We start from the raw sequence: 25,778 nt of genomic DNA on the forward strand, positions 1-25,778 counted from the left end.
TTATGAGCGTACCGAGCTCCATGGGTCTGTGCTCCAGTGGGGACTAGACGGGCATGGCTGAGTATTGCACTGCTCACGATCTGGTGGCTTGTCATGGATCTCGCAGCTCAGATCATTGAAACGCTCTCCGTTTGGACGCTGACACACCACCAGCCTTGTCTTTATTCCACCTCCACATGGCTTGGTGCACTGAAGACAACAAGAGAGGTTGTGTTTTACAGATGTATATGGGGAAAGTTCACTGACACAGAGAAATGTCTGCATTAGTCAAAGTAATTATTCAAACACAAATGTGTATCAAAGAGTTTACAGTTTTCTACCTAAGCTAAACAATGAGCCGTCTATATTTGTGCATAGTAAACTGTAATCACATATGCAGTAAAGTGTTGTCTGTCTTACCTCGCCCCAGTTGCCATAGATCCACTGTGGACATGGCCCTGACTCACAGGATCGTTGCTCATTGGGCCGGCTGCGATCCTCACAGCTGTTGGCAGGGTAGCCGTTCTCATCCTGGCACACTACTACACGGCGCTGGAAGCCTCCTGCACATGTGCTGGAGCACTGTTTTTACAGAGAGAGAAGAGTGTGCACTGTCAAATAGATGGTTCTCACAAACAGATTCTCAGTGTATGGGTGTAAATGAGTCCCAGAGGGACAGAGTCCACATTACCTCCATTTCTATCTACACATGGTGACAAGTAAACACACAAATGTAAAGCTCCCAGCTGCCAACTCATAAATCATTGTGTGTTTTTGTTTTTATAGACACATTGCACACATTTTTATAAATACATTGGCTGTACACGGTATATACCGTATGCACACAGCACACACTCAGAAATTCAGACAACAATTGTTAAGAGACAACCGACGTCAAATAAGCAATGTCTGCTAGTATATTTAAAACAGGACAGAGGAAGGAAGAATCGTCAGAAATAGCTTTGATTACTTCCCAGAATTATTTAAAGGTCAGTGTTATTTTTGGGCAGACGTTATCACTAACCCAGTTTTTCTTTCAGTGCTGAACAATACACAGACAGGGATGCACGGAAGGGGGAGCCTGTGGCTCTTTGGTCACACTTTCCTGTGGATTACATCACAAAGGCTTCGTCCTACAGAGGTTACAGCTCTTGGAGCATTGAGCCTCACTTCTAACGTCCAAGTCTGCATCAGTGTCCAAAACACACTGTAGGATGAAAATAACTAACCTTCCATGTTTTGGGAACTATGGATATTCGCTTCACGCTAGAAGAAGATCTGCGCCATACTCTTATGTTCACTAATTAATGCCCCATGTTTGTTTCATCTCTTAACAAAACAAACCAACTACCCACTGTTGCATCATATTCACCATCCAACGTGAGAGGGGTGTCAATCGTCTCAATAAAATAAAGTACAATTTCGCAATGTTTTCCTTTGATCATTTGGTTTAACTGAGACAGTGATTGTCTGAAACTATGGCAGAGTATTGTTGTAGTGCATGAGTCATTATTTAAGGTCATCAATGAACTTACTACAGTTCACAAAGAAAATATTGTGCTTGTGATATGAACAGACATGAATAGAATAGTCATTATTTAAGACAAGTAGTTGTTAATGGTTGGAGCATTTACAGAAACAGCCTCAGAGCTGCTTCAGCTCAGCAGCCCTCTCATTTGACCAATTTCCCAGATTTCCTCTACTGTAGTTTAATCTGAGGCTTTAGCCGCACAAATGTCAGGCTGCATAGAAATGACAGTGTATTGCATAAAGACGCCTTACCGCGCCCCAGGGTCCAGTCCGCCATTGGTGTGATTGGCTACGGGGCAGGTTGTTCCTGGCGCTGGAGTTTGGTGAGGACGGCAAAGGTCGGGAATCACTGGAGCGGGATGGGCATTGAGACATAGCACAGTCCTGCTCTGTGGTAGGACGATCGTCTGGGTCACACTCACTAGCATTCACTTCTTGGTCGCTGATGACGCACAGTACCTGCCGTGTCGTCTTCCCCTGGCCACAGGTTACTGAGCACTGGAAACACACACACACACACACACACAGAGTGGATAAAGACATCAGATGTCAGTGTAATACATGCAAATACAAATCCACACACAAACAAAGAGTGTGTTTGTTTCCTGCCTTCCTGAAGGTGTTGATCATATTTACAGCTGTTTGACACCGAACTGGCCAAAAAAACCTCCCACAGCTTGCTCAAGGCCAAAACCAGAGGCAACCATCAGAGCTATGTTAACAACATACAGATGTTAATGTGATGCCACTTAAATCGAAACACTCCACTCCTCAGCTCATCTTTAAAAACTCCAGAGATTTTATAGACAAAAACAACGACAAGCCACATCCTAACCAAGCTCCTAGATCAGCAGAATGCGAGACTGACTTGGTGTTGAGGATGTCGACACAGCTCTCCTTTTAAATATTTTACCAAAGACCCAAGTACAAACCTTTCTTTTTAGGAAAATAACACAAGGCAGATCCTCCACCAAGCGCTAATGGTGTCTCCCACAGCTCCTCCCTTTGCATAAAGTGATCTATTATACTTATGCAACAGCTGTCTACTCTAAAACCTCGCCTGGGATTATACTGCACAGAGGTTTACACTGCTCTGTCACAATGTTATGGATTTCACATGATTATAGATACTGTAAGGAGGGTCCAGATATATAAAGTCAGTGTGTATGATGTAGCACCAAATTAAGTTGTTGGATAACATATTATGGGCTGTGTGGACCCCGAGAACAATAACAAAAATCTGTCATGACAGTGTTCTGACACTGCAAGATATAGAACGCCATTTTGCCTAGGGTTACTAGATCGTGTGTGTGTGTGTGTGTGTGTGTGTGTGTGTGTGTGTGTTGTGTTGTGTTTGTGGCTAGGCTAGGCCTCTGAAATCTTTTTTGGCCTTGGGATGAACTATTTCCTTTTCAGGGGTCAATGAGTGTCTTTGGCTTGGTGGTATATGCGTGGGTGTGTTTGCATGTGTGTGTGTGTGTATGGTGACCAGACCTGCAGTCTGGCTGTACTGTATCACCAGGACTCTGATGAGAAACATCTGTAAACAAGACTGGAGCCCCTCACTGCAGCCCCTCACATCTCCCAGCTCCAGAAACTCCATTTCTCTCTCTCTCTCACTTACACACACACACATGCAGACACAAACACACAGACGTTTGCTGGTATTCCTGTATTTGTGAGGACTATCATTGACATAATGCAGTCTATAACTCCTTACCCAAACCTAAACCTAGTTCCAACCACAACCCTTAAGTCAAGTCTTAACCCTCATGTTGTGAGGTCTGGCCTCAACGTTCTCACTGTGTTGAAATATTGTCACCGCAATGAATTCAAACACACACTTGTCTGCACAACCATAGAAAGACATGTACTGCTTCTCCAGCCTTATTCCACCTCCAGTCTTTGCCTTGCAGCTGCCACCCTGTCTCTGCATCGCTGCTGCTCACACAAACATCTACATCATGTGCAAAGACACTAATTGTCTGCGTAGGTGAAGCATAATGTGGAATATAATGAAATGCAGAAGAAGAAAAACATCTGGATGGTAATATTGATGACACAATTTTTGGTTAATCAATAGTGGTGTCAGAGTAATTAGATGCAGATCTGAGGGGAAATGCTTTATGATTCAACAGGAAACATTCTCCAAATGTCCACTTGTTTGAAACTGTCCTCTACAACACTGGCTGAACACATGTCCACTTAATATGAAATTCATGCGTTTATTATTGTGATTTTGAGATTTTGACAACCGGGTCAGGAACAACTGACTAAACAATGATGACGGGTGATTTCCTTACCACTGTCCATTCCAGCACTTTCCACTGTCCGCAGGCCACTGCTGAGCACACTTCTCTGGCAGGGGGCTTCGGTAGGTGGGCGCACGCCGACTCCTCTGCCACACCACCCTGGTTGTCACGGCAGCTCACATAGCGCATCCGTGTCCCTTTGCCGCAGCTGGCAGTACACTGTTGTAAAGACGAAACAGATTAAGAAGCTGGAAACCAACAAAAAGATAAATGGATTGAAGATGTGACAGGACAACCAACCTGGGTCCAGGAACCAAACCGCCACTGGGTTTTGTGGCCCTGGTGGGAGGGGACTTTGGTTCCTGGGGGAACAGGGTGGCTGCTGGGACACTGAGCCAGTTCACAGTCCTGTGGAAGGGAGGACACAAACACCCGTTCATGCAGTGATTAACAAAATGAATATACTGTAACAACATCTGTCCCTGACTACAAAATACCATGAATATCAGAGATAGCTCCTCTGACATGGGACAGTCATTAACAACTTAAACTATATTCCTTCAGCTCTAAGTTTGAGAGCAGTTGTGTTTCCCATCACCCTTTCCCCCCACCTTACCAAAACAACATTAACAGGGTCCGCCCCGTCAGTTCAAACTATGGATTGTGGCAGTAAGCCACTCAGCATAAAGCCCTGATCCCTGTCATAACAGGTCATAGTGGAGTGGTATTCAGGGCTCCAATGCCCATGCTGGCGTGGTTGTAAACTCCACCCCTAATCCACCCCCTTGTCCCTCACCTTCCGCCCTCTCCCCCCCCATGCCCTCTGGTGCCCTCTGACCCCCAGTCCCTAGGAATGAAGGCCCTAATCAGGTCGCACAGGATCTGAGCAGGCTCCACATTCCACACTCCTCCACCTAACAGAAACAAATAGGCCTCATGGCAGAGCTTAAAGTAGCTCGACGCACACATCACGTCAGTGACATTTGAAATGATTTTACTGATAAAATATAACAGGCTTTGTGATGATTCTGTATAAGTGTGTATACTGCTCTGTTACAGCTTTTACAAGTACACAGTAGGTCCAACCAGTGTCCATAACTGTTCAGCCTTTCTCCAATCTATGTGAGGACGTGTGCAGCAGCACAGCATCTCTTGCCTCCACCTCTCTCCTCCTGGTACTCAGACAGACCTCCATCCAGCTTTCTGTCCCTCATTTTCAAGTGTTGCCTGGTGGCTGCCGGTGGTGGGACAGGCGGCCTGGTGGCCCACTTCATGGCTGGCTGGTTAGAATCACAACGAGGTGGGGCGACTGCTTCAGGGTCACTGGCTCGGCCGGCCCAGGCACCGGAATTAAGAGCCGCTTCGACTAGAGGGGGCCTCATCCTGAGTCTGCATGCTCAGCCCTCTGAAATGGGTTTACGCCCCATGCTGACCAAACAAAACTCTCATTCAGCTCAAAATAGGTTTCTTTGGGTTTTCTGCACCTCTTTGTGTTCGTGTGGAACACTTAGCAGATGCGCAAACCGATTTTGACGACACGGCCGTTGCACACTTCAACCCGAGCGAAACAGCACACTTTCTCATCCTGCGTTTCCAAATATTTGAAACTGTAGCATGACTTTTCATACCATGTAGTGATGAAATGTGTGTCTAACGGGGTCTTTTTTCAGGGGCAGTGTGCATGAATGTGGATGCTTTCTTCTCAAGACTAAACCATGGAACAACCGTCGCTGTTACAACAATGAAACCATAAAGAGAGACGATGTAAAACTGAGATGTTACAAGGAAGACGAAAAGATGTGAAAAAGATAATGATGATGGCCTTCTTACCTGGGTGTCAGTGGGTCTTGTGGCAGCGTTACATTCTGTGTCATCCATGACAGCACCATAAGAGCCAACCACACACTTCACCGCTCGCATCTGGTAGCCTGGCCCACACGAGGTAGTGCACTATGTTCAAAGAGAGGGAAAAAGGGGGTGGTTGGGGAACATTAGTAACAGTCAGCTAAAGACCAAACCGAGAAAACGGCATGGCAAAAAATAGACAGTTCATCTGAGCCTATAAACCCCATACACAAAGTACACCAAGACACTGTAAACCAGACTTAACGATTCCCTTCCCACAGGAAACATCGAAAGATCTAAGTTTCGAGCAGATGAGTTTCAAAAACCAAACTCGTGAGGAACTTTTGTTCATATACATTGCATTGTCCTTTTTCCACTGTAGCCAAGTCAGAGCGTACTACCCCGCGTTCTCTTCTGCCTCATTGCCTCCACTGAAACAGGGTCAAACTTGTGTGGCGGCAACTTCAACTACCATTTGACAACGCTTCATTAAACAACTTCAAATATACCTTAACATGCGCACATCCTCTGGTGGGGGGCACAAAAATGTTTCGCATTTTTTGGGTGGCTGTTCAGTCCTCCGTGCACACACGAATGGGGCTGAGCACGCACACTCACACACACACACACAGACAGCATGTACTGTATACATAAACCTATGCAAAGATTTGTAGAAGAACACGCCTACTCAGCTCATCCAGCGTTTTTGTATATTTATTTTTGCAGGATGTGCTCAGTGTCCAAACAGGGAAAAGGAAAAAAATGAGGAGCCTAGCTTATCTGTGTCCTCCCTTTGGTTTATATCATGGGAGAATTCATCAGAAAAGTACCTCAGCCAGTTGATATACAGTATATGGGAAACAGGACTTAGACATTTGGACCAAACTGCATCTTTTCTTTTCTGATACAGTGATATGCTGTCAAACCTCTTCTGGAACATAAACCCAAGATTATTTAGTATAATTTCCATCACAGTGATGAGCACTGGGCAAAATAGTGTCTACCATATATAGGAAGGTGACTCACTTGTCCCCAGGGTCCGACCTGCCAGGAGGCACACTCCTGCTGCTGGCACGTCTGCACAGAATCAGGTTTAGATGAGCCACAAAAGTGATCGTCGAGGCGGTCCTCACCAAACTGACACCACGTCTGACGGTGCTTGTAGCCTTTCCCACAAGTCACGAGGCACTGTAAATATTACAGATTTTTTAGTTCCATACAGTATATATAAAGTAAATAACATGAATACTTGTATACTATACTGTAATACTGGTACCATTGAGCCTGCTGGAATGTACAGTTTATAACAGATTAAGATCATCTGGCATTGTGTAAAGCAGAATATGCAGATTTCAAAACCAAGGGTGATTGTAAGGAACCGAAAAATAGGGCAAGTGTGTTTATTTATGTGTGAGCCCAGTGTACACAGTGGGTATACAGTAAAGTGTAGACGTCTGTATTTAGCTGCACCACATGGGAGATTTAAAATATTCCTGGAATGCAGCCCAAAGCTTTTCAAGCCCCTCGCTTCACAATGTGTAACCTGTACGACAGTTAAATAGCATCTTAGCCTGCAATCACAAGTTTCCCAACATTCACTGCAGTGGAAGCAGGGGAGTAACTCTCCCACAGCTGAGACATGCACAATCAACTCTGGGATTTTACATTTGACCCAGATCATCGCTGGCTCAAAACTACAGTATTTACACTAAAGCCTGTGTCTCTTGATACTGAGTTAACCAGGCTCCATAAACACCAGTGCCTGTGTGTTGATCCTCACAGATATACTGTATGTGCATAAGCTTTATGTAACTAAATGTCTTAACACAGAAGACACAATAACGGTTTTTAATTACATAATTCCAAAATGGAAACATTTTAAAGTAAACATTAATTGCCTCAACCTCTCCACTTTCATGAGACTGCTAGATATCGGATTTTCCTCTAAGTGCACAGAGAATGAAATGAGAACTGAACTGACCTCAGACCAGTCACCAGTCTTCCATTGTGGACAGAGGAATTCATTGCAGGGTTGGACGGTCAGCTTGTCCCTTTGACTGCATTTGCTCTCATCACCGCCAGCCTCAGCTGCCTTTCGACACACTGCCCCTCGACGGCGGGTGCCCCCTCCACAGCTCTTGGAGCACTGCAGTGCAAAACGTTTGAACATGACATCAGCAATTGTAAACACACGTACACAACCCACAATAAACTTTGACAAACAAGGGGATCGCGCTCGCACACAGAGCCCACGCTCCTTAAAGCAATCCTCACCTCCGACCAAGGAGAGTACTCCCAGCCACCTGGGTTACAGTCACCATGGCAACCTTCCTTGTCATCAGGTTTGCGCTGACTGCTGCAGTATCGGTCATCAACCTTCTGGGTCTTGCCATCTGCACGGCTGATCTTGGCACAGTATATTTCCAGGGTACGATATCCCAGGCCGCACTGAGCCGTGCACTCACTCTTACGGGCCACGTGCCACCTGCGTCCAGGGTGATACATTCTTGTCAGTGTTTTCATCAACTAAGTGAAGAATTGGTTCTTCACTGGTTAGGCTTCATGATTGGGTCATACACGGACTAAAGGTCAGTTAAATTGGCAAAACAAACCTGAGTTCACATTCAGTGTTGCAGGGCTCAGTGATGACAGCAGGTCTGGCTGTGCCGTGACACCTCTGGTCTGACACCACCACCCTGTCCGACTCCCTGCTACAGAGAATCTTTCGCTTCCGCTCTCCTACGAAAAGAAAAAATGATGCAGGTCGTCAGTCACAGTCGTCTCTCTTAAAAATCTTAAGCACAATGCATCAAATAAAACTGAACCCGCAGCAGCATTTTTCTGTGATTGTCTCCATTTTATTTTCAAGGATATTAAAGAAAAGGTTGCACATTGACGCCTTCAAGTAAAGAAAATTGACTTTTTTTCCTTCTGTATGTTGCTCTCTGAAAGGCGATTTACAAAAAAGTATGCAGGAATTTGTGACTCAAATTACAAAATCTACCTTGCAAGTAGATGTCTGAGTCAATGCAACAGCTTGCTCAGGCACAATATAGATCACCATAGCATCACTATGAATACTGACACTGTGTGTGTGTGCTTCACCTTGGCTCTTGTCTTGACATCTCTGCACTGAATCACAGTGCACCTACTGTACTGTAGGGGGGGAGAGATTTAAACCTCATGTGGCTCCAGGAAATAGATTCTCTATCAGTACCTCAAGTTATTAAGTTTTGCAGGTCGGTGCTGTGAGAGCTTAGTGTGTCCCATAGTGTCAGAAAAGCCACATAAATCTGAGAATCAAAGGTGCTGAGGGAATTACTTGTTAGCCGTTTATCCTGCCGTGTGAACTCTTTGGTTTCTTTTTGGAATTTTACTGCTGGTTGTTCAAGCAGGGAAGTGTCAGAAAGTAGGGAAAGAGATTCTCAAACAAAGTGTTAGACTCATAACACACAACAGGTTTTCGAGTTTACCTGCAATCCTCCTCTGCACACCCCCGCACTCTGACATATCCACTGTCATGCCAAAGAAGGTAAAGTGCCAGAGCATACTATGAAGTTGAGCTTTAATCACTTGTTCCAAAACCTATATGTCTAGCATGGGCTTGTCAAGTTTAGCCAGACAATCTGCTCCCCCTTATGCCTCTGGCTCTGTGGTTCCCATGTCTCCTCTCTCTGTTCCTTCTCATCTCTGCCCTCACCACTCCATTTATCATCTACTACTCCCATCGCCTCGCCCTGCCAACCCCGTGTGCCTCCCCCTCACCTTGGCACAGACGGCTGCACTCCTGCCAGGGCCCATAGGCATCCCAGAAGAACTGCTGAGGTTTGTCCTCTATAGGGATATTGAAGGAGTACCTGACATCTGGGTTGTAAAGGTTCCCCACAGACAGCACCTGGGGAAAATGCAAGCAATGTGATATGTGTTATAAGACTGTAAGAGTATCTTTTTTTTTCTACATCAGCGATTTTCCATTTCTTCAAAACTAAAAGCAAAGACTTTTGGGGCCAAGCCTGCAGAAACATTTAAGTTACTGCATCCTAAATATCCTCCAAGTTATGTCTTAGGTTACACGCTGTATGTTTGACTTGTTATAATGCCTCTAAAATAGTCAAGATTTACACTTCCTGCATGGCAAACTAAGTCACCATGATGCCTTACCTGGACAATGATCTCCTCTTCGATACGGTCAGTACAGTTGATCCTCTCAATGACATGGTCAGAGCCACTGTACTCGATGACGGCATTTCCTACTTTGATTTCCCTTTTGAACATGCTGACCACAAACTCTCCATTAAGCAGGAACTCTCCACGGCTATTTGATATGGCTGCAGGGAGACAGAAAACAGCAGTCACTTTCTGTGCTTGGTCCCACCGGAACAGAGGACAAGAATGAGACGTGTTTGATATCAGATCAAACTGTCTTTGCTTAATTAGTAACAAAAAACAAAAACCTCCAACCGCTGAAAAAATGAGAGGTTTTCTGAGGATGGCTGTTCTTGTGACACAAACCAGCTCATATAAACAAAACAATAGCTTGTTTGCACATGTGACAGTGCAGCTTGGCAACACTGCAGCTCAGATTTTCATTTACAGTAAGGCCACGTGCTGAGGGTTGCAGTAAAGCCTTATTGGGGTAAAATAATCCTCTGTTCCTGGAGAAGTTCCATCCAGGGGCATCCTGTTCTGTTCAAGAGCCAGTCTGCTGCACTCATTCACCCTAATGCGATTATGGAGCTAATTTCCTGCCTTTACTTTCCTCGCCATTTCACACATTGCACTAATATGAGCGTGGAGAGCGGCCCTCATTCCGACAAAACCGTCCCCACTTCGGGCCTCTAATGACTGTGCCCATACACAAATACATACAAGTACACACACACACACACACACACACACACGCACACACACACACACACACAACAGAGGGTGATAACTGAGAAAACAATGTTCAGAAGTTTGCAGGGTGACATATAGCCAAGCAAACAAACACAATTGGAGAATGGAAGAAATAACAACAAGACATGCAAGACGCACACTTACTGACCTTAATGGAATGGTACCCAGAGGGCTATCTGAGCTCAAGTATTAACATGCTCATGGCAACAAGACATGCACACTATTAGCTGACGAAGCAGCCATATCCAGATGACAGACAGGTATATTGTATGAAACAGACAGACATGCATTCACAGATTAAATGAAAAAAAACAAAAACGCACATTTAACACAAAAGCCTGTAAACTACCTCCTAACTGGAATGGTACCCACAGGCCTCGTTCTGGCACACTACATGCCAGCACCTCTGCAGTACAAGACTTCACGCTACAGTCTGAACACTGTCATTCACATAGACAAGCAAGGAGATCTCAAACACGCAGGTCGTCAAGCAAGAGGCGTTTCCAATAAAATACAACAAAATGTTGGACATCTTACCGAGGTAGTTGTCATCCTCTGGTTTCCCTGAGTAGCTGTGTTGACGCACATCTATATTTGTAGCACCACTGGGTATTCGCACTACTTCATTATAGCCTGCAAATGGTACGAGTGTGGTGTTTAAAACATTAACATACTGTTGGTGCTATTTATTCTGATGTCTAGGCACGAGTTAACGTGTGTTGAAGCAATAAAGCATTTGCTGAAAGTTTAAAAATAGACTGTGGCTCACCATAGCGGACAATGTTGAAGGTGCCTGCAACAGTTTTGCAGGAGGAGTTGTCACCTCCACACACGCCACATTTGTCCCTCCTGGCTTTAGAGTTCAATACATGGTCACAGCCCGCTTGCTGCTCAGTAAAGAGGTAAGAAAGGAGGGGAGGGTAAAATATAAAATGACAGGAAGAGGGATGGGATTGAGGATAAAGGCGAGAAAGAGGACAGGGATAAAGGGAAAATGAAATCAAAGAGCAGTGCAGTGATAGGCTACAAAAAACAGGCAACTCTGGCTGATTTTTCAAAACAAAATTAAAGGAGTTTCTTCAGCAAACACTTTTTAATTCCAGGCAAAAGTTCAACACTGTGATGTTAACATGTGACAAAAATCCACTTGGCCGTGACTTTATTTCTTGATGATATATTGATCGCGAAGGAATTAAATTAAACCCACTGACCCTTCAAATAGTTACACAAGAACTTATTGAGTTGCAGCCATATTACTGACACCCATCTGAAATAAATTTTCCCCGAAAACCACACCAGAAATGGCACGGGTTTTTCTGCTTGTAATTGGTTGTAGCAAGAGACATTTTTGATTTCTACCAAAGATGAAGAGCTGAGCTTCAGTGCAGCAGCACGGATCAAAACTTGCCAAGGCTGGAAGGGAAACTAACTAAACCACAATCTAACCAAAACACTGTGTGTGGTTCAAATTGTACACAGAGCAGCCCACTGCTTCTTTCGAGAAGCATATTGATGTGTATGGTGTGTTAGTAATCAAGCTCTCAAACCAAATCTGTCACAGGGGTGAGGAATATAAACACAGTCTGGTTTGGCAATGCACTGCGTTGCTTTTTGAAAATATTTGCTGTGTTGATGCAGAAAAGATGATATCAAGTTTTTGCTGCCCATATGATTTTAAAACCACAAAGCCAAAGGTTTCTTAAGTGAATAAGCATGAGGAGGCTTACCCTGCACAGGCCCTGGACACAGATGTCGTTGGTATCAGGTCCACACGGCGTGCCATCAATGACCCTGTCCCTGAGCTGATAGTAGGCCGTGCTGCCTGCCACCCTGCAGAACAGCTTACACCTGTCTTTCATCAAGACTGACAGAGAGGGGAACACAGTCATAGATTAATACTTAATACTGATAGAAAACAATACAAAACTTATATTATATCTTCTAATTATGAGCTCAAAAAAAAAAAAAAGATCCTCACTTCCGCTGTACTTGGGCACCCAGCGAACATTTGGAGGTAGACCGTTGATGTTGAAGTGCCTGCCATCAAAAGCAGCACACTGCTCCTCCCTGAAGTCCTTCTTCTGCTTGGAGCAGGGCTCAGAGTTACAGGAACGAAACTTCATCCGGCGACCAACACAATACATTCCTCCATTCCTGGGCCTGGGAGTGAATTCAAAGAAGGGAGTGGACAATCATAGGTCTAATTTAGTAAACATTTTAAGTGGATGCTTTAGCGAGCATTTTTTCCCCACTACTGCCTACTTATAGAGATTCATTTTCATCACGCCCAGTTCTTTTCTATCTGTCCATTAAACCAGGATGAAAGGCAACATTCAAGAAGACTCAGTGATCTCTGTATTTCCCAGGAAACAACCAACTGAGCCATCTGAGAGCCTGTCTTGATGAACACTAGCTATGGAAAGAATCCCCTTAAGGAAAATTGATCTATGGAACATTGACTTTGGCAGCTGAGATGGAGACAAGGTCCAGTGGGCATGCATCACTACAAAGAGAGGGACTACTCACACGGGTCGGTTGCACTCTCGCACGGCAATCTTGATGCCCCCGCCACATGTCCGTGAGCAGGTACCGAAAGGGCTCCAAACTCCCCAGGCCCCCTCCACAGGTGTGGCATCATGCTCTTTGGCTATACACAGGCCATGTTTGCAGTGCTGCAATGGGAGAGAGGAAGGGAAAAGAGAGAAGACAAATGAATGAAGGCAAGTGAAAAGAGAGAAAGATTGAAGAGTAACACAGAGAAAAAGTAGAAAAAAAGGCCCAGGAACAGACAGAGTGAGCAGATGAAATCTTATCCATAAAACTGGCAACACATCTATCTGCTTTCCCGTGCTTTGATGCTAATCTGGGAGAAATTATACTCTGAAGCAAATGGAAAAAAGAGTAACCGAAACAGACATTTCATGCCTGGGTCTGGCTGGACAGGAGACAAGAAAACGTCACACATAGAGTCAATAAATGTATCTCAGCTCATAACAGGAGGATATTCTTACACTGTTCAACAAACAGATTTAAGCTTAAGTGATTTCAGTGTTGTTCACTCTTGTAAAGCATGGGATGAGAGGTTGGTGTAAACACGAAAAGGTTCCAACATGTGTGTGTATCTTTGGACTTTGACGCTTTCATGTCTGCTCAGTCTTTGTGGCAGGAAGCGATGGGGTTAGTACGAAAGTCCTAATTAAAAGCTACACTAAGACAGTTGCCTAAAAAGTAAGTATCATTCACAACTTCACACCACCTACTTACACCACCAGCCACATGCAATTACTAAAGTTTACACATGTGTCAATAGTGCTCTTATTTTTGGCAAATGTTAGGAAACATGTTTTCTTTTGTCATCATGCACTCTAAGTTAAAACGCCTGTGAACAATTTAATGGTCATGAGTCACTGGAAACATTGAAAGATCAACACAAGGAGGTGCAGTGAGGATTGTCAGATCAGAGCATAGAACCATATGACGATCAACCCCATAATGTAACGGATAAAAATGTGGCATCACCATGAAGTACTGCAACGCTTCACAAGCTTTCCACTGCTCTAATAAAATCCAATCTCGTTACTTCTTGCTCCTGAAAGGTTTTTTTTTTATTGTCAAAAATAAAAAGCCGTTCTCCTTTTCATTTTTTTTTCACTTCACAGTGCTCACGAGTGTATGTCTAGGCCTCCGTCTTTATTTCCACATCACACTTACCTTTCCTGGGGAGCAGTCAGTGCCATCCGCCCATGGCATGTGCTGAGTCCTGCAACCCTGCTGGGCACCCTCTGGACTGGTGCACCATAACCTCCGACACTGTGTCTAATAAACACACAAACACATCCACACACACACGCACACACACAAATACACAAAAACAAACACAGTCAATGCTTCGATTTGAGAAAAATGAACAGGTCACATGTCATGTTAAATAACCTCACTGTAGACATGAACTCAAGTTGGCAGAGATTCCGATTTATCACACATTATCAAACATTAGACTCAGTGCACTAAATTTGCTGTATCAGCCGTCTCATGTGCCAGGTGTTTCTCAGTCAGTCCCTTGCCTGCCCTTTCTGTCTGGGCCCAAAATGTGAGCCAAGAAAACTATTTCATGGTGCCAGGTGTTGAGCTTATTATGGAAACACTTCTGCGCTGTTCCTCTACAATTCAAGATAAATATGTTATAACTGTGTTATGCTATGGTTTCAGCCTGAATCAATCTTTTTTCTTATTCATACTTTAAAGAATTATTGCCAGAATTTATAGCTAAGATATCATGTCTTACATATTAATTTTACATTTACCATCACTTGCTTAAACAGCAAGTGACTTTAAAGGCTTTGGACTCAGCTGAGAGCCTCTTCAGCACATGATCCTAACACAAAGAGCTTCCCTCAGAGACCCACACATGTTACATGACAGTTTAGCTTTGCACAGTGACTCCACTTACCATATAAGGGCACACCTGTGTTCCCGGCCCAAATATCAATTCACACTGTTTATTGACATTGTATATCCGTCCAGGCAGCTGCTGCGAGAGACTGTATGGCCTAGAAACGGGTTCGTCGAGCAAGCATTCACCATATCCTGTGCTATTAAGAAATAAAAATAAAATGACTTAAAGAAAAAAGAGAAAAACAAGAGACACAGACAGAAAACACACTCAGTACAGCCGGAGAGGACAACTTTCTGTGCATATCTAGAACCTGTACTGTACAGACTGCTTATGTGTCTTGACAGGTTTCTGTTTATATGCAGTCAGCTATATGTAGTAAGTGGTGCTGATGTCAGGAGTCGGGCGATAAAGAGAGAATAGTTGGAGGGTATGGAAAGGGGTTTTGGACAGTTTCCAGATTCACTCTTTCCTACAAGAGTTGGTCCCTAGTTTTTTCTCAATGGGTTGAAAAGAGAGAAGAGACTAGAAGCTGCAACAACCTAGAGAAATGATAGCAGTTTGTTTGAATATATGACCTAAAACTTTGGCTGTGGCCTTGAAAAATGGGGGGAAAAAACGGCATACTTGTATGCATGTGTTTGTGTGTTTATGGAAACATACTTGTGATAGCTCTATAATACAGCAGCGTTAAAGGATATTTGCCTGCAGCTTTTGAGGTTGTGTTTACTTGATCTCGCAAGTTGGCATATCATGTTTCATTCTGGGCTGTTAGAGTTGTTCAGAGATGTCTCCATATCACTAGAAAAAACATCTACGTGCTCTAATGTCGATGCAGTTTTTGGAACAATGCTAAAGAAAAGAGTGTGACATACTCAAGGAACTCTGTGATGTACTTCCTGCTACACTTGGACCACATCCAAGGATTTGTGTTGTAGTTAAGTGTGGGAGCCATCACATGTTGCTGAATCTTGACGCCATCCTCCTTACACTTGTTACTGTCGTCATGAGGCATGTTGAACCTAGCAGACAGAAGAGAAAAAAAAGGGGTTGAAGATTGGTTCTCTTTACTTTTTCCTCATAAGAATGATGTTGGTTGTCATTTAGGAGACAAAAATATACTGGTTGGTAAAACCACTGTTTGACTGTGAACAATGTAAAGGAAGATGATCTTGCGGATACAATCCAGATTAGTGGTTGACAGGTACAGCCTAAAAAAGCCACAACTACTCAGTGCCCATGACAGGTACCATAAAACACTGAGCTCTGGGACTAAGCACCCATCAAGCATGTTGTCATCACTTGCTGTGGATAAACATGGAATTCAACAATTTAGTGGCTGCAGAGTTAGAGATGGGGGTAGTTAGAGATGATGAGGGCTGTTAAGGTCTGTAACAGTCACCAGTATCGCAGCCCCTCCCCTTCCACCTTCACCCCCCAAGCCCCCACCAAAGTCTTTTTGGCTCAGGACTTTGGACAATGCAGAGTTTGCTGACAGTCAGTGGTCAAAAAACTGTGTTTGTTTAACTTAAATTATGAGAATTGAATTACAGACTCTTTTCTCTTAAAATGAAAGGGGGGGAATAATGAGAGATGTGATCAGATACAAACAAAGGCATCAGAAATTACTGAGAGAAGAAGGAGGAATGTACAAGTGGTGTGTGGTCCAAAGGCGCCAGATACCTTGATCTCCATCTGCTGGTGAGGTATTTTTGGATTCTCAGAAAGACTTTTGAAGCTGTACCAGTGTCTCACTCGGGCAAAAGCTTTCACTGAGGTGAACATTCAGTACCAGCTGAGATATAATGTACTTACACATGGCCAAGTTCATGGGCAATAGTGAAGGCAGTGCTGAGTCCATTGTCCTCACTGATGCTGCAGCTCCTGTATGGATCACACACCGTCCCCAACTCTGCAAGCCCTAAATAACAACAGAGCTATTTCAGTTTTCCTGTTAACATAATCACTCTCCACCAGTTCATCAATTTCTTGTAAAAAACCACACTTACCCAAGGTGTCGCACTTATCTCTTGCTCTGCAGATGTCCTGCCTGTGGAGGGGACAAAGATAATGGGTCATGGTCAGTGGCAGTAAACAAAAGAAGACCCTCGGGCTGTTTTCCTTATTTAGATTATTTTCCCCCCAAAAAAGTAGTTCTCCACTCATCAGGCATCTGGACCCCATTTGAAGTCTTTGATGCCATTTATTCTCAAAGTCATTCTATATTTATTGCAGAGCTGAAATCGGGAGAAAGCTTTGATGTCTTTTTGCACCTGGTGATGAGGATTGCAGTGTCGTGGTGGGAATGGTGGTTATCATCCAGGATGTTCTGACTCTGCTGCCAAATGCAGAAGTTCTTTAAAGTGGTCTGTGCATTGAATGAAATGACTGGACCATCCTGACAAAAAGAAGTAAAAACAGGGATCATTCATTTGACAAGTGTGTACATCATTTACTTGTTGGTACGCATAGAGATAAAAGAAAATGTGGTATTCTTACCAGCTCGTTGTTTATGATGACTAACTTTACAATGACAATGTTAATCAGGTTGCCAATGCTGGGATCCTTGTAGATGGAAGACACCTGAATAGAGGAAACAAAACACACGCTCAAACCTCTGAACCAAATAAAGTAAACGTTCAATCTGAAGACTAGCCTCAATATGTTACAACACTTTCTTTAGCTTAATGCAGCTGAAATCTGACCATCTCTATCAAGGACTACCTTCCTGCGGTTTCAAGCAAGTACAGGAGAATTTGGTTGATTGGAGAATCAAGTTGATAATGGCCTAAGCCCCTGCGGAGAAGGCAGCTTTCGCCAAGAACAAAATATAGGTCATCTCGGTCTCCCCCTGAGGACTGTCGGCCCCAGACGCCTGCGGAAGTTGGTATTTGAAGTGGCCGAGAGTATGCTGCCTATGTGACATACCTGAGCTTATTTTTTAACATTCATCACAGCTGTCAGACAGGCTCTCCCTCAAGCTGCCCTCTCTTCCCCCTGGCTGTTTGAAAGTGGTGTTTACCCCTGCCCTAGGCTGCCCTTTTCCCTCCCATGGCCCACCTCCAAGTGCTGCCTAACTGACTTGCAGCACAAACACCAAAGCGGGACAGGTACATACATTTATCTCACCAATGTTCATATACATAGCTACAATCCATTCATGTGTGAACAGGAATAAAGACATGCACTGCTCTATCTCCCAGTTAACCACTTCTGCCAACCAAACAATCTACTAGCAGCCATGAAGCCATTGGCCAGAGCAGAACTTACTATGGACATTAATGTGAGTATGTAGTGCTGTAGGTTGCTGCCATGATGCTCCACCATTTTGCTGTCGGCCACCAGCATGACTTCAACGAAGCGCGGGTAGGAGAGAAAGCGTTTTGATCTCCTGTGAGGTCCTGAGTCACCACTGCTATCATTTGATGGTCTAGCACCAGCGCTGTCACTCTCTGATCTGAGTAAAACATTGTTGGCCAGGCCAGAACTCAATGACTCCACATCACTGAATATACCAGCGCTGACGACAGGGGCTGCGTTGGACACGGTGGTCACCCCAGCTGCTGGCCTTCTCTTCAGCTTGTGCCTCTTATGTCTATGTTTGTGTCCTAGAAAGAGAAGCCAGAGGGAACGGAGCATGTGTAAATATACAAAGATGCAGTGCTGAGGGGAAATTCATTCACTCGGAAAAACAGACAAGGTATAAATAATTGTTTGTCGTGATGAACGTGTTTACAGTAAAGCTAAAGTTGTGGCTTTAAATATGGAGATGCATGAGGTGAGACGGCTTTCTGAAAGTGGGTATTGTTAATATGCTGTTGCCTTTTTCTCCCCTTTGTTTATTGTTACTCAAAGAGTGGGTTGACAAATGAACATGGCCTGGAGTGCCTTTTTTCTCTCTCCCTCCTCTTTCAGAAGAGGGGAGAGAAGAGGGCAAAGAGTTCAGGCTAGGTAAACCTGGCACCCAGCCATAAAAAAATGGAGCACACATACCAAAAGAAGGCAGCCCAAGAACTGAGCAGAAAAACTTCTCAACACTGAGGGGAATTAAGCCTGATTTTAATCGTGACATGGCAACAAAAGTGCTGAATGCTTAACTTTGTTTTGTTTTCTCAGCACATGCAAATCACACTTTCTGGACCACCAGCAAAGCCTCAGTGCTTTTTTTTTTTAGTTTTGATTATTTGACAATTTCAAGTTGGCATCACCTTGCTATTATATTTACACAGCATGTTCATGGCAGTGGGTCTACCAAACTTTCTTATCAAAGAGGCAGAGGAAGTACAAGAGTCAACAGGAAGTTCCGCCAGTAAACTGAGATGGGATGATACAAGGGTGAACTTCCAAATGATTTTTCCTGTGTGTGTGAGAGTTGGACAGCTTCCTCACTACTGTGCTGCAGCTGAAGGTGCTGGGCTGTGCAGGCATGACATGTGAGGCCAGATAGTTTCACACCAGTCTTTCATTTTAGTCATTGCGTTTCTATTTGTAGCCTACTCATGGGAAAAATGTCAAAATGACATGCTGCCATTTCACAATAAACAGTGCAGATCAACCACATGAGTGAACTACAATATATTATTTTACAACTATAACATTTCCTTTCACGATTTCCTCATTGTTTTCAGCCTCAATTTCTTTAACTCTACAATAAAGAATCCAGCTCTGCAGAGGAATATTCTTCTTCTTTTTAATCTGTCTTTCAAAATCTACCTCACATTTAATGGTTTTGCTTGTTTAAACCAGATAAGCTGCAAATGAATGTACAGTACTATGGTACAATTACAGTACAGTAATAGCTCAATAAGGCCAGTTACTATTACATAATCTGTTCCTGTTGTAACTGATAGCGGATACTTTGGGGTGATGCAATGATTACGCCTGCTTACGTCTGTGGGAACCAATTTAAAGGTCAGTTAATGTATGCGCACGGAGAACAATCTCTCAATCCATGTGTATCCCATGAAATCACTCACCCACTCACATGCACATGAACCATCCATTTACACACTGCTTTACAAATATGGGAGGGCTGCTGAGAAATAGGTAGGAAGAGGACACTGGGTGTGACATCTAGATTGATGTCAGCTGATTGGCTGGAGCTCCTTTTTGAAGTGTGAATTTTGGTGGCATATACAGCGACTGTGTATGTGTGTGCAAGTTTAAGTGTAGAGGGAAAGTTGCATCAATGTTCTATATGTGCACAAAATGACTGTAAAATGTCTGTAAATCACATGCATGCATACTAATATCATTGAACACACCATACCTGAAGTGTCACAAGCTGAGTCCTCCCCAGATGACTGTTTCTTGGGCGCACTCTTCCTGTAAACAATATGAGGTTTTGTGTGTTCCTCTTCATAGTGTTCTCCTTGATAGCTATGTAGGGGCTCCACAAAATACTCCCCTTCTGGAGACCTGAAAGTGCCAAGCTGCATAGCAGAGAAAAATGCATAGCAGTTAGTCTTCATCCATCCATCTATTTTCTGTAAATGCTTATTTTATCTTGGGAATCAACATAAACAAACATCTGTAGAACTTGCAAAACCTCCACAGGCAGCACCAATACACTGTAGTTAATGTGTGTGTATGTACATATGTACAAGTAAATATACACTTTATCTAAAAAATATATTATATGATAAGCAACACTGGAATGTGGCCTGTTAAGACTCCAGGGGACTTCATAAATAGGTGAAATAAGTGAATTTGCATGCATCTAAGAATGGTCCCAAAACAGGAGGAAAAGGAAAACAGTGAGACCTGTGATGCCTATCAGGAAACAAAGTAAGACTGCATGCTTTTGGCAAGCATGCTGAAAGACTCATTATGAGCATTTCACATTGCATGATTGCATGTTGTATGTGTGTGAATGGCTAATTTGGATGGGTAATTTGAAGGTTTGTGATGCCAAGCACATTTGACTCGTTGCTCATCAGCTGTGGAGAACCGTCATGGCAACCTTGAGGGCTGATACAAGTTTGGCACAATCTTATCTGTCACAAGTCATATTAACAACCCTGGAAAATACAGTGGGAGAGAAACGATCATTTGGGAAACATTTCATTTTACTACATGAACAAAACTGTGAAGACTCCTGCTTACATTCCCTTGAGTAAGACACTATTCCTATTGCTGCGCTATGACCTGCACGTTGATTGACCTATAGAGTTGGCAAAGGCAAAAGAAAATATATCTTCACTCTTTGTCACATTGGTTACAAAGGAATAAAATTGAATTGTGGCCACCAGTAGTAGTACTGCCTGTCTGGCTACAACTGTTCCCTCAGACCTCAGACAAAATATGGTTCATAAATGTCATCTTGGTTTCCCAAACCAGTGGCTTTAAAACATTTGAATTGGATTTGTCATTTGGTAAGAAATTGGCCCTTTACTCGGAGCTGTCACTTCATTGTGGTTTCTATGTATAAACTCAGAGTGCACTTCTGCTCCACTCTAAAACTCATGCTTCAGCAACCCAGGGAGTGGGGCCAATTCGTGATGACGTCAGTACCACCCGCACTCCCGCTGTACTAGCGTGCGTAAAGACGTAACCGACTACCAGGAGACCAGAGAGAAGCATGGGAGTAAGATGTAGTGTTCGTTAAACTTGACTGTGGGCAATGGAACTGGGATCCTCACAAGTAAACACAGTTCACTGCTCTTTAGAGATTTAGATCACTTGTATCTGAAAGCGCCCAACAAAAAGATCCTACCACAAATATAAACTTTAAAAAGTTATGCACTCACAGATAGTTAAAATAAAGATAAAAAACAACAACAACTGATTAAATATATTGTGTGTAAAATATTAAAATTAAGTTTTACACTAGGAAAGGGCCAGTTCTCTCGAAAAACATGCTTAAAGATGCGATTATGTGTAACTTTTGAAGTTACATGACACATGCACGGTCAATACAGAAAAACAGGTGGCGCGCGCAAGTTTGCAAAACTGGGGGAAAAAAACACACATTTTTAAGGCAGCGGTGGGGCAGCCTTTCAAAGCTTGTGTAAGCAATAATGGCCCCTAAATGCCCATGGTGGAAAAGTAAAACACCCGGTCGTAAAGTCATCACATGCATGGCTGGTCTAACCGTGCGTAAAAACTCACCAGTCCGGAGCACAAACTGATGACCGCGGCGTGTTCTGCTTGTGCATTTACATGTCCTTTATAGAAGCAGTGCCTTAACTCTGTGTCCTCCTCATCCTCCTCCTCCACCGCCCCATCTGTTGCAAAATCCGTTATGTTATCTTCTCGGGGTACTCCAAGTATTGTCACAGTGTAGAAAGGTGCGATAAATCCCGAATCCAGCGTGAGGTTGAGGTGATAGTTCTGTCCGAAAGCAGATATCCTGTAGTGGATATTTGGCGAGGCCCAGTGATCCGTAGTATTGCCGGTGCTCTCGTCCAAACTTCGTCTTTTCCTCTTGAAGTGCACACTGGTTGGAAACTTGTCACCGGCTTCATTCACTCGCACCGGTGTTACAATCTCATAAGCGCCGAGCTCCTCTTTTACTAGGGAGAAGAAAAAGACAGAATAACAACCATAAAAATGATGCAGTTAAGGTTTAAGTAGCAGTCCGATAGCATTGGTGCAAATCAATGAGCCCAGATGTGTTAATCGAAAGGTTAGAATGTAAATAACAATGTCTTCTTTGTGAAAAAACAGCATTTTTTACAGCATTGCAAGGAAATGATAGTCAGTGAACTTTAGGAATCCAGAAAGCGCTGCAAGTCATGTGCTTGGCTGAATTCAAAACTCATTCATTCTGCGCCCTGGGTGTTACAAAATAACTCCATGAGGGAGACATGCGAGGGTCGTCGGAGCGGATACTTTACCTGTGCTTGAATTCAGAAGCAATCTCCCTGTAGATGCGACCACATTCAAGAAATCAGGGAATAGTAGGAACCCCAAGCCCCAGAAGAGCACATGCATGATTGTCCACGTTCAGAGGAGTGCGGCAGCCTGCGGTCCTGTAGTAATACTGTATTCCTCCGGTCACTCCGGGCTTTCCGCCTCCGGTCCGCCTGCCTCATCCAATTTTATTATCCTCGACTCTTGAGTAGATGGTCTCTGGGCGGTGAAGTACACTGCTGGGACATGAGCGCTTCGCGGAGTCCCTGGCGAACATGCATACTGCTGCTCAAACAGTCAACTGCGATGGGCTCCGCTGTGCACCAGCTCTCTCCCCGACTAGGGGCGGGATCAGCCAGGCAAGGTACACTTGTGCTACAGTGAAGCCAAGCCACTCCCGTTATATACTGTAGTGACAAGGGTGGTCACATAGGTCGAATGTGGAGGGCATGATATGATCTATGACTAACACTAAGAAACTCCATTAACTACTTTGTGCTCCAAATACCTGACTTCATGGAGTAAATAGACACATTAGGGTACCATTGTGCAATTTGACATCTAGTCCACTTTCTATAGCTTTGGGTTAATCAAGTTTCAGAGGAGTGGGCAGTTTGAGATTGGTGACCATGACAGTGAGGTGTGACCCATATAGGAAGTGCCTATACCCTGGGGCAACAAGCAAGATAATGAGGGCACGGCCATGTACTTAGAAGTTCACGGGATCACAGAGTGACAAAATGCAAAGTGGCATGCTGCACAGCCATATACTGTGGTGATTTGAGGTCTTGAGTAGGTGCTGTAAAAGGTATTGTGTTGGGATAATGGTAATGATTTTATGAGCTGTAGTCTCCTCAGCAGAACAATGCCACAGACTGTATGGAAGTCTTGTTGGTGTCTTTGTTATGTGGAGGATTAAAGAGAGAGCTTCCCAGTCTACCTCATGCCCCACACGCCCTCCCAAACACACAGCTGAGAATACACAACTTGTTCCATTAACTTTTTTCAAAAAGGTTTCCGGTGGAGCTACAGAGATAAATTGTCTAATGTTAGCATAATGCAGATTTAATGGTGACTGTATCAAGAAATTGTAATTGTGTTGTTGGTTGAATAAAGCATTGTCACTTGTTTGTCTGCCAAAGAGGACCACCAGTGTATGCTAAATCGCCCTGCTTGGTGCAGAGTGTCGTTATTAAACAAATGTTGCGTTATATAAAAAGTAACTTTAAATCATCAGATCTTTCAAACCAAGCGTTGATATTGATATTTGCTCAAAAATTTTGTAGCATTTACTCACCATAGTATGAGGGCACAATGGAAACATGACAGTTGTCGGGACTTGGCGTAGCAGTAAATGCACAGGTGCAACTAATAATGTTGTTAACGATGTCTTTATTTCTGTTAAGCTTCCTAGCTAGTGTCAATGGACATCAACTGGACCCTGGAACTGGCCAACACGAATGAAATGCAGCTGTTAATTAACGTTATTACTTACACCTGTGCTTTCCCAGCTATGACATAGTAGCCCAATTCATAAAACCATATGAGCCGTTCTTTACAATGATGAACTGATTAAAGATGAGAACCTCTAAATTAAAAGCAATGAAGGCCAGCGAATCATATTTTGATTGACAAAAAATATAGTCTACTGCTACTACTTTTAAAGACCCACTCCCATGAAAATCGTGTTTTTGTTCATTTTTCTTGTGTTAGAGCACATATCAGCAGAAAAGGAAGTGCAAAATTGCATTTCTGAGTTTTTCTGCCTTCAAATTGCTGTGAACCAATGGCAGACGCAAACTGGCAGTTTCAGGGAGACTGGAGCTGACGTGTCACAGCTCCAGGGGAGGGCACTAGTGCTACAAGCTCCCGCCCCGCTCTGCATCTGGCTCAGAGGTGAAAGGCTTGACAGCTCAGTGTAACCCCCAATTCCAATCCGCCCCCTAAAGACTCAAGCCCTGAACCCTCACTGACTAAAGTGACGTCAGCTCTAAGTGACAGAGTGTGAGAGTCTGTGAGGGTCCAGATTCTGTAAACATGAATGGAACAGCACTTACCCACTCTCACCACACGTTACCTTGACAACAAAATGTGTTTAACTCCGCCCTTGGACCGATAAATTTACTGTAATTTCAATACGCACAAGGTGTGCAAGGGAGGCGGACTCAAAACAAAATATTCCTGGATCAGATCTGATCAAATCATCATCAATAATCACAAACTGCACGTTAACACTGACAGTAAACTTCTTCTTTTCTTTTTATGTATTCCTTTTTTTTGGCTCCTGTCCATTAACAATAAAGAGACTGGCGGAGCTCTCTCTGACTACTCATGTTAATTTCTTTTTGTTTTAACACTTGCGTTCCGACGGCATCCCATGTGTTATGGTTTGACTTCACAACGCTATGAACTGTGGGTAATTCCCCTACCCAAAGTCAGCATCGGTGCTGACTTACGGTAAGGGGGCAGTAAGGGCTCATTCACTGACTCACTGACTTGATGATCTGACAATGGAACAGCCCTCACACACTCACGGACTTCCCGTGAACGCGCCTCTAAGTCAGTGAGTCCGTGAGGGGTCGGATTGGAATTGGGCCTAACTGTCAAGGTATAACAGGTATAGCTCACCTGGTAGAGCAGCTTGCACTGTGAGCAAGGACTATGTTCCAGTCTGGGATTGAATCCCAGTGTGGAGTTTTACGCTAAACGCGCTGAATCTGTAATTGTACAATGTCCAGCTCTCAGCAAGCGGGGGGGTGGGGTGCGAGGAGGTGGCTGGGCGGGTGCAGAGCAGCGCAGTCTCCGTCCACCCTCCAGAGGTGCATTGCTAATGTGCATTGCTAATGAGCTGGTTTTAAAATGACCGAAAAGGGTCGCGGGAGTGGGACTTTAAGTCAATCCCAAAGTGAAATTGGCTATTTGGTGATTTCGTAACACTTCTGTTAACACTGCTTTAGCTATGCTTGGACCTTAAGCTAACGTTTAAGCCAGCTGGACCCACTTAATGGCAGTGTGTCATGTACTTG

General features: G+C 43.8%; 1 protein-coding gene across 1 annotated transcript; it reads right to left on the bottom strand.

Annotated features, from left to right (window-relative positions):
- Positions 1–22,833, bottom strand: adamts9 (ADAM metallopeptidase with thrombospondin type 1 motif, 9; the record flags this gene model as incomplete). The annotated part of the gene is made up of 28 exons (XM_083971600.1): positions 1–189; positions 400–561; positions 1,762–2,007; positions 3,813–3,980; positions 4,062–4,169; positions 5,592–5,711; positions 6,633–6,794; positions 7,588–7,752; positions 7,881–8,091; positions 8,219–8,345; positions 9,372–9,501; positions 9,768–9,934; positions 11,043–11,138; positions 11,275–11,392; positions 12,233–12,369; positions 12,484–12,665; positions 13,032–13,177; positions 14,217–14,321; positions 14,956–15,097; positions 15,774–15,920; positions 16,714–16,819; positions 16,908–16,948; positions 17,172–17,296; positions 17,398–17,481; positions 18,169–18,506; positions 20,168–20,330; positions 22,009–22,412; positions 22,737–22,833. 28 exons carry the CDS (start codon positions 22,831–22,833, stop codon positions 1–3), a joined length of 4,386 nt encoding a protein of 1,461 aa, XP_083827726.1.
- Between the last annotated feature and the right edge of the window lie 2,945 nt (positions 22,834–25,778).

The sequence above is a fragment of the Trachurus trachurus genome (assembly GCF_905171665.1).
Source record: "Trachurus trachurus genome assembly, chromosome: 5".
NCBI classification, from domain to species: Eukaryota; Metazoa; Chordata; class Actinopteri; order Carangiformes; family Carangidae; genus Trachurus; species Trachurus trachurus.